This window comes from Apium graveolens, chromosome 7 (assembly GCF_009905375.1).
Source record: "Apium graveolens cultivar Ventura chromosome 7, ASM990537v1, whole genome shotgun sequence".
NCBI lineage: Eukaryota > Viridiplantae > Streptophyta > Magnoliopsida > Apiales > Apiaceae > Apium > Apium graveolens.
In genome coordinates, this window is record NC_133653.1 from 225686821 (window position 1) to 225698860 (window position 12040).

At 36.0% G+C, this 12040-nt stretch overlaps 1 protein-coding gene across 1 annotated transcript; it reads right to left on the reverse strand.

The window, feature by feature from the left end:
• Positions 1-2423: 2423 nt before the first annotated feature.
• On the reverse strand, positions 2424-11455 carry LOC141672527 (TOM1-like protein 9). Its single transcript, XM_074479144.1, has 10 exons — positions 11221-11455; positions 8236-8314; positions 7953-8051; positions 7361-7474; positions 6278-6435; positions 5698-5779; positions 5357-5442; positions 4346-4492; positions 3350-3609; positions 2424-3167 (listed from the first exon to the last, which is right to left on the reverse strand). Exons 1-10 carry the CDS (start codon positions 11319-11321, stop codon positions 2602-2604), a joined length of 1692 nt encoding a protein of 563 aa, XP_074335245.1. The 5' UTR covers positions 11322-11455; the 3' UTR covers positions 2424-2601.
• Between the last annotated feature and the right edge of the window lie 585 nt (positions 11456-12040).

Genomic DNA, 12040 nt, shown 5'->3' on the forward strand with positions numbered 1-12040 from the left:
CCATCATAAGCTTTGATAGTGGGTATCTTGAACTTCCTTGAGATATGGGCATTCATTATCTCTTCAGTGAATGGTGGAGTAGGATCATCAGGATCTCCAAGGGGAAGAAGATTGCTTGGATCAGTTCTCGGGACTACGGCCCTTCTTTGTGACGGACCATCCAGGTCTATGATTGGAGGAGGATTTCTCCCCCTAGGTGGTAATGGGGGCCTGGGAGCCTGGTGTGCCTCCAAGTCGCGCTTCAGCCTTTGAATCTCAGCCTCATGGGCCTTGATTCTCTCCTGCACTTCTTGGGGATTCACCCCTCGGGTGCTCCTAGGACGTTGGTTACCATCAGCCATCAGCTCTTTGCCAGCACGTCTCCTTCTTGGGGCCACTTCATCATCCGAAGATTCGGAGTCTCTCTCAGTATAAGGACCGGAAAATTCCTGATCCTCCGTGATAGGAGCCAAACCTTGTATGTAGGGGGTGTTTGCCCACGTGCTTCACTCCGTCCAGCATGTCCACTTCCTCCAACCTCGGGGTAAAGGGGCATCCCATAAGGGGGGTTAGTGGTCACAACAGTTGAATACTCATACCCAATGGGTCGAGAATTCACAGGTGTATGTAGTTATTGAAGTTGGGGTTCCGTACCTTGAGGAGCCGAGGGAATCGTCCCTTGAGGTTGAGGTTCAGTTGCCCCTACCTGGGCTCCTCCTTGGGTGGCGGCATAGGTTGAATGCGGAGGTACCTCCACGGTTGACGAAATCGTTTGGGTTGTCCCCGCGGGTGTTCCTCCTTCAAGGGCGCTGCTTGTTCTCCGTGTTCTCGCCATGGTTGTTGTTGTGTCTTCCCACAGACACTGCCAAATGTTATGGATCAAAAACTAAGGTATATTAATTGTTGTATTTATTACTAAGGAACGTGAGTTTCGAGACTCGATTTGACTGCTCTTGTGTTTCGTGACTCGATCTACCTTAAAAAGATGCCTACGTACCTTGTTGATTGTCAAAGATCAAATCAAAAACGTAGTTCTGATTTGTGGGGTGAGGCCCCTTATATAGATGTTTGGGAGTTCTTGAATTGGACTTGGGTTAGGAGACTTGGTGGGCAAGTCTCAGATTTAGAATGGACTGTGGAGTCCTAAGAGGTAGGAAATTGATTCATTATCCCAACAGGTTCCTTGGAGGCCAATCTACAAGAATTTATTTCTACATTAGGACTCATCTCATCAGCTGACTTATCCTTTATTAATTAATTACGAAATTAATTAATATTCAAGGTTTTAGGTCTTCTCAAATAGGCCTAGTTGTTGGCCTAATTCTGATATGATTAATGTAACATTAATTATATACCCGGTCCTTATTTCCTTCCCAGTCAAGATGATACTTATGAACACAAGTGATTTCTTGCGTACCACTGGGCCTCGATATCCCATCAGTCTGATCACCTCTACTATGAAATAGTGAACTTTCCATTTGCTTTTCTTCACTGTCTTGGTATCCAGCAAATGGTAGACAACAATTATCCATTTCCACACTACAAAACTATGTATAAGTTATTCAAGCGAGTTCTTAAAATTGGGTTGAGTAACAATACTCAGTAATGAACTCTCTATCCCAAAGGTATTCAAGCTAGAGTTCTTAGATGTGTATGTTGAGGTGTATGCAATTATGAATATTTTGGAAAATATTAGGCTAAGCGGAGGTGTATGCATTCATGAAAATTTGGCATGTATTAGGCCATGCACAAGTGTTGTAATCGTGAAATTTTGGCAGTTAACAGGTGCTTTAAACAGAGGGAAGGACACTTTTTTCGTATAATGTTAAAAAGTTTCTCACGGCTCACGCATTCACGTACATTTCTGCTTCTTTTTACATAACTTATATTATAAACTTGATGTTGAGTAGTGTTCGAGCTCGTTTTCTTAGTGAAAACTTGTTTGTTTTCGGATTGGAGTTTAATATTCGGAACAGTCGGTTCTTTGTGAACCTGCTAAGATTTTGTCACCTCATACAGTTGTTATATTTGTCCGTTGTTTTTTCTTTTGAACTCTACTTTCAATATTTGGAGTTAATTACTGAGCGTCGGCATTGGTGTTTTAAGTGAGGTCATCTCCTTATACGTATCCTACCCTCTCTTTGTTTTGTACTATATATCAGGATATCTTGAGTTTATCACCTAGCTAGACTCATCCGGGCATATAGTCTTACTTCAGCTATCGTAAAATTTGAATGCATGCTTGTGGAATGCAATGTATGTCCTGTAAAGAGTTATATCCGTATGTGTATGACCTCTGTGTTATAAGAATGAGTTTTTACTTTATAGCCAGTGACGGGTACAAATATTATTTAAACTCACGGATTAATGAATTGTGTACATTTCGGACATATTCTACGCTCTCTTTGTTATGTACTATACCACATTTATCTGTAATTACCAGAAATTTGTTTAGCACTTCTGATTTGCATACATTTAACTCAAACAACATTTTAATAAAATAATGAAAGAGTTAAATGGGCCTCTACAATGTACATATGAATACATCATGTGTTATCAAAACAAAACTGAAAAGGAGTTTGCAAGGAAAGATCAAGTAAATTGTGAGACCAGTCCCTCCTTTCACATGCTTTCAGTTTTAGCATGAGTGCTGTTAGTTGGCTTGAACTTTTTAATATCTACTAAGTCACCAAAAAGCCTATCTTGTGGCTTTGTAGGCTTTCCTGATGGTACATATGACTTAGTAGGTTGAGTAGCTGTACCATTTGAGACTCCATCATTTACGGATAACCTGGACATACTCTGATCAAGGTACTCATTGTTTTGAAATTGGCCATAGCCATAGGCATACACGGACATTTGGTTGCTATACAATTGTTGAGGATACATGTAAGCCATTTGAGCATACTGCATTTGCTGTGGATGTATACCCATCGATGGATGCCAAGACCTCTCTCCCATGTTATCAGAATTGCTTGTAGCTGAAAGATGACCTTGTGTGGTTGGTTGAATATTCTCATTTTCTGCCAGGCCATTTTCCATTTGTTGAAATCCTTGAGGGTGTATGCTACCATTTATAAAACCCACCTGAGGGGTTTGCATTGGTTGTTGGTATGTGCCGTCAGCCAATGAATTATAGTCTGCTCCTGGCTGTTCTTCCCATGGTGGTCGAGGAAACGTGGTACTGCCTGTCAAAACACTTCACATGTTAAAATTGTAGATTAAAATGCAGTATTACTCAGTCATCCAAAACTATATCTTTAAATGTTGTGCACTTCGAAAGCACTAAGCTTGCATATCAGAGAAAAAGATGCTGAATATTGATTGCCTAAATCTAGTAGAATATAATGTGAATGTATGTTGTACCAACCATTATCCTGTAAAGGCGGCTGCTGGTCTTCCGGAATCTGATTATTCGGAGGCTGCTGCAATGTTGAAGCATTATTTTCTGCAAACATGTCAACAAGTGCTAGGGCATTCTGCTGAGGTGCAGCATCATTTGACGGAGATTCCTCAACTTTAACAAGGGCTCGTGAATCCTCAGCTTGTAATGGGCCAAAGTCTCCGCTCAAAAGGTCAATCAAAGGATCAGCACTACCCGATGCTTCTGGTAATCTATTTTCAGCAACTCTGGATGTGGGTATGATATAACAACCATGTTAGGATCAGTTAAAAGACTTTTTTTAAGAATCCATCAGTTGAACTTGTTATCACATGTAAAACTCTAAGTAAAGGGACACCAAAAATAAAGTTTTGTTCATTATATTCGCCACGGTCTACAATTGAAATCAAGACTATGTATCAGAAACTAGGTCCTGGTAAAGGTAGCTGAAAAATTAGTGATTGTCAAGTAGTGACAATGTGCCTTGATCTCTTATGCAAGAGCTTATATTGATCCTAGGTCTGATCACATGTGTTGATGATGTGATAGTTTTTTTTGTCAAGGATGATGTGATAGTTAAATTAATGCTTCTTGTGGGTTTGACCTAAGACTGCTCTTGCAAGTCTATCTGCTTCTCACATCCTAAGCTGCTTCTTTTCTGAATCAAATCCTTCTTGTCTATCGATCTATTTTACCGTCCTTAACCAGATGGCTGGGAAAATATATTGATAAACTTAAATGACATTGTAAACCTAGACCCACAACTTTATAACAAAAATATTGTTATCCATATGCAAAACTAGTGAAGAATTGCAAAAAAAGTTCTCACTTTTTGAATATGACAAGGATTGGACAACATTGAATGTAAAAATAATGTGAAAATATAATCAAATGGATCAGATCGGTTCCAGTGCAATTAAGAATGAAAAACTTGATTACTCAGGAGTATTTGATTGCAAGTAATATCAGTACAAAAACATGTACCCCGCATCATTGCCATCTCCCGTGTCAATTAGAGGAGCACCCACAGCTCCTGCATCTGAATTTCCATCCGAAATTTCTTCATGCTTAGCTAGCAATCGCTGCAAGTCATCATTCAGTGCTAACCCCTGACATAGTAGTGACTCATCCCTGCAATAATATCATCAAACGAACATAAGTTTAGAGCATAAACAGCTTAGAAATAAACCAATTAATAAAATAAAACATCAAGTCATTTTGTTTTGTATCTCACAACATTCCTCAGATGCAAATAATCATACACTATCATCTCACTGGTGGTGGTGGTCATACTAGTAGTAGGATTGGTGGCAGTGGTGGTCGTGCTAGCGCTAGTGCTACTACGTATATGTTTACTTAAATCTATTAATGTCAACATCATCAGTATACAACTGTTTCCTGGAATTTTACATTCAGAGGAAAAGGGTGTCTCCCGTGTCCATAAAAGGAACCTTGTATACTTCAATCCGCATCTTGGAAATGATTCTCTAGTGATCAATTTATGTCTACCCTCCCTGAAGTTGATATTTGTTACGTAGAGAAACATCTTTTTTTGGAAAATAAAACGCTCAGCACCAACCAAAAGCAAGGAATTGAAAACATACCAATAGGATTTTATATTCACTTGTTGTTCTATACCTAAATAAAAAATTGGCACCACATACAAAGTACAAACTAATTTATCAAACACAGTTACTGACAGATCCTTTTTTCTAAAAGTTTTTAACAAAAACACCGTATAAGGGCACACCCTCAGTAAATTATATGACTACCTCCTTGCCGATTTAAATGCCACCTTTCTTGGGAACATCCTAAATTAAACGTTTTTCTTCATCATTAGGGACTTCTACCATTCTCTTTTAGTAATTTAATCAAATTAAATTAAATTTATATAAAAAAACCTTTCTGGGAAGAATACTAGTGAGATCTGGAAAAAAAGGCAATCTATTGGAAAAATGCACCAAGTACTTGGAGAAAAAGTAAGCAAGGCCTTACGAAGTTGAGTTAACAAGATGTACCACTCTTTGCTTGTATGTGCGGCACTGCTTTACCAAATCAACAATAAGCTCTTGTTTAAGTTTCTGTTACATGACATTCAAAAATTTCAGTAAGTTGTTGAAATCTTGAGAAAGAATACTACTACAGGTGCCGTGATATATCAAAACACACAGACAAATCATTCATTAATTAAGCCACATTATAAATCCAATTATTACTTGTGGTGTTGTAAGCAAAAAAACCTGTAAACAAAAGAGTTCTGCACATTGTCACTCATAATATTTCCGATGTTTTCTCACAGTACAAAACATGAAGGAAACATCTAATACAACACTGACCTCCTTGTTCTCAGGACTTATTGCACTCAACATTTCTGCAAGGACATCAATAATACCCCGTGCATTCTGAATTTCTGTCAAGCTAGAACAAATAGTATTGATGAGCAAAGGTGAATTAAAATCAGCAACAGTGAGCAACGGTCTGTATGGAGCTGTGTACATTAACTATTTATCAATAACAAAAGTTTGATGCCGGAAACCACTGCCGAGACATATTATACTGGATTACTCATGCAATAAAAAACTTAGAAGGATGTTAAGCCAGAACACGGGCAATTGCATCTGAACTAATAAACAAATAGTGACAATTTAAAACTTTTGCATATTAGCATATGATATTTTCAATAATTCTAAACAAATTTGGGTACTAGTATCTCATTAAAAAGTTGACTCAGGAAATTAATAATACTAGTGTAAGGTTAATGTTAGTGCAATCTTACGCATACAATCTTCGTAGGGAAGTATGAAGAAATACAAACTAGAAAACACAAAATTAAAAACCTAGGTACTTCAACCAAAAGAGTCTACTATTTCTGTAAATGTTTAAGAATATTATACACATAAGAGCACAGTATTGAACCTCAATATTGGATAATCAGGCTCAGCAGAAGACTCGGCATCTTCTTTTCCGACTTCTTGACTTCTTATAGTTGGTGGATATGATATATGAGGTTGAATATGTGGCTTAAAAACAGGCGTAGAACCGTCAAATCTCCTTGGGAATACTAACCCCAGATACTGAGACAAAAAATATGGAGCAAATGATATTCATAAATTTTCAACAAAATGTAGAACTTAAACTGACAAAATAGATTAACAAGACATGTTGAATTGGAGAAACCATGAAACCCAAGCATATTACATTTTCCTTATCCTTTATTTCGCCATTTTGAATTAAGTAAAAACAATCCCATTAAAATGTAACCATTTATATTTTACACTTTTATAAACGCACGCGTATGAGAACATAGTCTTTTTATTTTACAAACGAGGACATAGATTTTAATTCCTGCCATTAAACTATTTTACAGAAGAATTTTAAAAAGAATAAAAAAACTATGTCTTTCAATAAATGTCTTTTCCTCTGTTATCAATTTATTTTTAGTTAAATCAGTGCTTAATTTCCTCTAATGTTTTAATTTATGGCATTGTCGTTCCACAATGCCCTTAGAACCAGCAGCCTCGACCTGTGGCATATAGTAAGATGGTATATAAGAATCTCGTACGTTGTTGTTTTGCACAATTTCATAGTCTTTTAAATGCACTATATTAAGTGAATAGTATGTGTAGGCACTGTATGAAAAGACTAAGGTGCTATCCATAAAAGTAGTGCTAAAATAAGTATAACTAATTATCAGGTTTAGTTCTATAGAGTTTCAAATCCAATTGTTTATTGTAACAGGCTATCAAGTAGCATATCCCTTTTTAATTAGCAAGGTTAAGGCATGCATGCAGTATTTTTTATGTTTTTCTTTTGCTGAATTATTTATATAATGTTACATCCAGCTATCCTCAACGAACATGTCATATATTTACTTGCCATCCAATTTCTGTTGAACTTTTTTTAAATTCTTCTTCCTACAAAGGGATGTATAGAAGTTTATTCTTGACATTTTTGTCGACATCATAAACTGATATTAAACAACACTCTTGTATAACATACCAGCATTTCGTCGTAAGCTGCGAAGTATTCTGGATACCTTGATGCTGCTCCTCCAAAAGCTTCTTGCCAAGCATCTATTAGAATTAATATCTTCTCTCGGACATGATAGTCAGGCTGCAGTAAAGGGTAAAAAAATATCAATTGTATTGCAAGAGAGAAGAACAAAGCTGTCAGGAATCACAATCTAATTTAGAATAGAAAAAGAAGTTCTATTACATTGAGATAGAGACAAGAGTTTATATAGATGAGATTGGTGACAGATACAGATAGATATAGAAGAGAAATAGCAGAAATTAAATAGATAGAAAGGAGACAAGATATAGATTGCAGGAGAAGACATTCTCAAAATAGAGTACTTAAAGAAAAGATTCAATAAGAGACCGCAGCATAATGAGAAACTAGTGCAAGTGAAGTATTAGTAGAGCCTCAACATTGGCTAGCTTTGACATGACTATTTTAAACTAATTGAGACATGACTCTTGTAACTATTTAAAATTGTTGATTATTACTAATAGATATACATAAGAATACTACTGCAGAATAGTAATAGTAAGCTTCACGGTAGAAGGAAGCCCCAAAACATACTCTTTACCTTTTTCCGCACTATTTTCACCATCTTATGCAGCACACCTTTCTCAATGACTTGCATGTGGACAAAGTCCCCACAGTTTACCATGAGTGTTTCCAAGAGCTAAAACATAGAGACCGTAACATTAAGTAAATCCGCAATGAGATATTAGTTTGGACAAAACTAAATGGTTAATGCCCCTTTCATGGTATATTGGCCCTGAAGAACTTTTGATCAAATATGTCGAAAATTCTAACATGTTGGTCATAGATAAATTCAAAAAGAAAAGAGAAAACCTGAAACTTACCGCCAAGGCAAGAAATTGAACTTTGGGAGTTCTGCTACCGAGACGCCTTCTTATGCCTCTGACAACATGCTTTGCTTCCCTGCAAAAAAAAACAGATCAGAAATAGAGATATTAATAAAACAAAAGAAAAACTAACCCGTGATAAAAATAAAATATATTTTGGACATAAATTTTATATGAATTGCTTAAGAAACTAAATATGCTGAACCAGGAATGCAGTCATGCAGATAACTCTTGCAACTAATGTTAAGTCCACCATCATATACATGTAAGTGTCCTCATTGCCTGTTGGATGATAGTAACATTTTAAAATTTATTTAAATAAATATGACAAATTTATCTTCCAAATAAATATATGGATTCGAAATGTGTTTAACAAACTTGCTTATTTGAGTGAAAATATATGAAGTCAAAATAAAACTCTGGTACCTTATAAACAACTTGAGATTAGCGTCACGTTTGTTAGTTATCAAAGAATAAAAAAAACGATCTTATGACACTAGCAATGTTAGTAAATATATTTTGAGCAACTTTCCCTATTTCTTCAACTTTGAGCCACTGTGGATGAAGAAGCTTCTGCTTCGACTAATAAAGGAATTTTGTGATGTATATTTTGATATATTTCTTATATGTAATGAAAAATAATTAATCAGCTAGTTGTATATAAACAGAATGTCTGTTCGAATTTTTTATCATACTATGGACTCTATTTTCATTAGGTCCTATTGATAAGAACTTCACTGAAAAGGTTTAAAAAAGTCCAGATGTTGAACTAAAAACTTCAAAATAGATGGTTTTAACCAAAACAGGTAAAGGGGCTGAACAAGATAATTTCAATAATTAGATAGGCCTGATTGGTAATTTGATGACAATTGGGTTGAGGTACAATATTCAAATAACCTTGATGCACAACCCAATCTTGGCATTTGGTTCAATACTTGTACTATGATACACGCTTCAATAAAACAAAGTGCCCTCTGGATTTCATTCAGTGAAAAGAAGTGCGTACAACTTTATTCAAGTTGGTAGTATAAGGTGGAGCTCGGATTATTGTTCTAATTTTTTGGAGGAGCCTTTGGAATTTTAAGGTACCTCCCAAGGTTAAAATCTGGTTTGGAGAGCTGCTTCAGTGTTGTTCCCGCGGTGATCCAACTGGTGCACAAGTGTGTCCTTATGCAGAGTGTTTTCTCTGTATGTAGAAACCATCTTTAGCCTGATTATTTGCCCTTTCGCTGTATGGTGTTGGGGAATACTAGGGATTGCGCAACAACATTTATAGGGGATAGATTAATTTCTATGATAGCACATGTGAAAGACCGTGTAAACGAAGCAACAAAAGTAGCCAACTAGCCGCATTATAAGTTGGGCAGTAATGCGGGCAAAGGATTGAGTTTGACAGAAGAAACAATCAACTGGGGAAAACGTTGTTGCAACAGCAAAAGCATACCTTAGACAAGGAATCATAAGCCTTGGGTAAAAGTGATCTTGGAATCTGATTGTTCAGTGGTGGTGCAAGCGATATGATTTCTTCCCTTCACTTGGTAACAAAGGATTGTAAAAATTTGTAATCGCAACTTAAACATGTGTCTTTGTTACTTTTTACCTTTCTATTATCAAGTGTGCTCACAACTTTAAAGATATTGTCTTTCTACATGTGCCTTTGTTCTTTGTTTAAAGTTCTGTTTACATTTCACATTGTTGTATTATAGAGATAAATTCAATGTAAAATTTGAGGGAATGATTGAACAAATAAATAGTGATATTAAGTGAAAAAGGCGAAAATCTGAAGATAGAGTTGTTTTAAAATAGAGTAGTGCTGGAGATGGCCTTATAAGATCAACTACAGTGCAAACAACTTAAAATGGTGTCCTTATTTTACATTCTTTTTATCCAGTGTAATTCTAACAACTTTTATTTGAAATTGTCTTCAATCCTAAACAACTTGTACAACGTTATCAGCACCCGTATATATTATATTTAATATAAAATAAATTGAACAAAAAAGTAGCATGTAATTTGTGGGTCTGGGGTTGAATAAATTATTAGTAAACTAACCCAGACAAACAAGAAATGCTAGTAACATTTTAGACATCGGGGTGCTCTAATGAGAAACGACTTTAGCTAACGACAACTTGAACCATCAGCGTTGTAGATGCTCTATGTTATAACTATGTGCCATGTAGGCACATTTTAGATTTTAGTTCATTGTTATCTATATAGCTTTCATTTAGGATAATTTATTGATTGAAACATTTGTTTTATTAACAGGCAGATATTTATTGCATATATTAAGGAATAAATACAATGTAATATTCTGTTACGGACAAGGCATTGATCCTAGATCTTTATTTGCAATTTTGCATCTTAATTTATAGTCACTATGCAGAAAAATGGTACATAACATAATCTAGTTTAGAGAAAAGGCACTACAGACTTAATGTCTTCATATGTAGTTTAGAAGGCTAATAGTTCGAGCTACTCTGTCGAAATGAAACCAGCTACTTTGAACTATCTATAAATGGTAACTCGAGAAGTGTGCTCCAGTGTTAAATTTGATTGATGGAAAAAAAATTGGATGTAAGTTTTTCCAGTTAAAGAGCACAACACGAGAACAGCACATGAAAGAATAGACCACCCTGACAATGAAAATTCAGAAATTATTTGCTAACAAATTTAGAAATTTGCCAAAATCGCAAAAAAAGTGAGTTGAAATATGTTTAGTTCATCAAAGCAAATGATTACATACATACAGCAATAAGAAAGGCAAGCAAGAGGCGCTGCGTCATTAACCCATTAAAAGTGGTAAAAATGCAATTAAGCATCACAATACATAGTTGTTATATATAAAACTGAAATGCATGCAAATAAACATTTGATGAGGTGGAAAGAAAATATAGAGGAAAAGGTTGGTTGAAAATGCAGAAATCAACACAGAACAATAGAATGAAGGTATAATGTAAATACACAAACAGGCATGTAACGTACAGGTGATCGCGATTGCAAAAATCACTGATGTGGACGTTCAAGGCCCAATCTGGACCAATGAGATAGTCGCTCGTGGCTCTTTCCACCAGTATATGCACCATCCTTTCTATTCTTCCCCCTCCCCTCCAATTTTACCTGGGGAAGAAGGGTCAAATCAAGGCTAACAATTTCTGGAACAAGATTATTCGGGTAACTAACTGTTCTTTTGGCCCCTTTATGTTTTGTCCTTTCTTCTATTTAACCTCAGCCACCACCACCCTCTATTTCTTGTCACAAATTACTGGATGGATGGAGGTATTTGATGATTTTTTATTTGCCTTTTTTTAATATATATTTACAAATAGAGCCGGCCACACGGGCGTGTTGTGTGTGCCGGGCCGGTTTTCCGACGGGGCGGCTTTGGTATCAGCAGATTCGTGGTCGGCACGTTCAATGTTACGGTCCGTGCCGAGTTAGTGCCGAATCATAATACTTAAACTCGCGTACAACTCGCGATTTGTACGAGCTATACAAGCTCGCGTGTTGGCCGGGCGAGTCGGCGGGTTGCCGAGTTATGCGAGTCTGATAGTGTTTATTTTTGAGCAATTGTTATTTTAAGAATTTAAGTGTCATGTTAATGTCAGTCAGTATAGTAGGCTGTAATCTATAGGCTGTAATCTGTAGCCTGTAAGTGGTTTCGGTATGTGGTTGAATCATAATAATAAAACTAATGGTTGTTGAATCATTTACTTTTATTATTTGCGGCTAATAATAATAATAATAAATAATAATAATTATGTTAAATATTTATCTTTTTAAATATCAACATGTGTTAAAATAA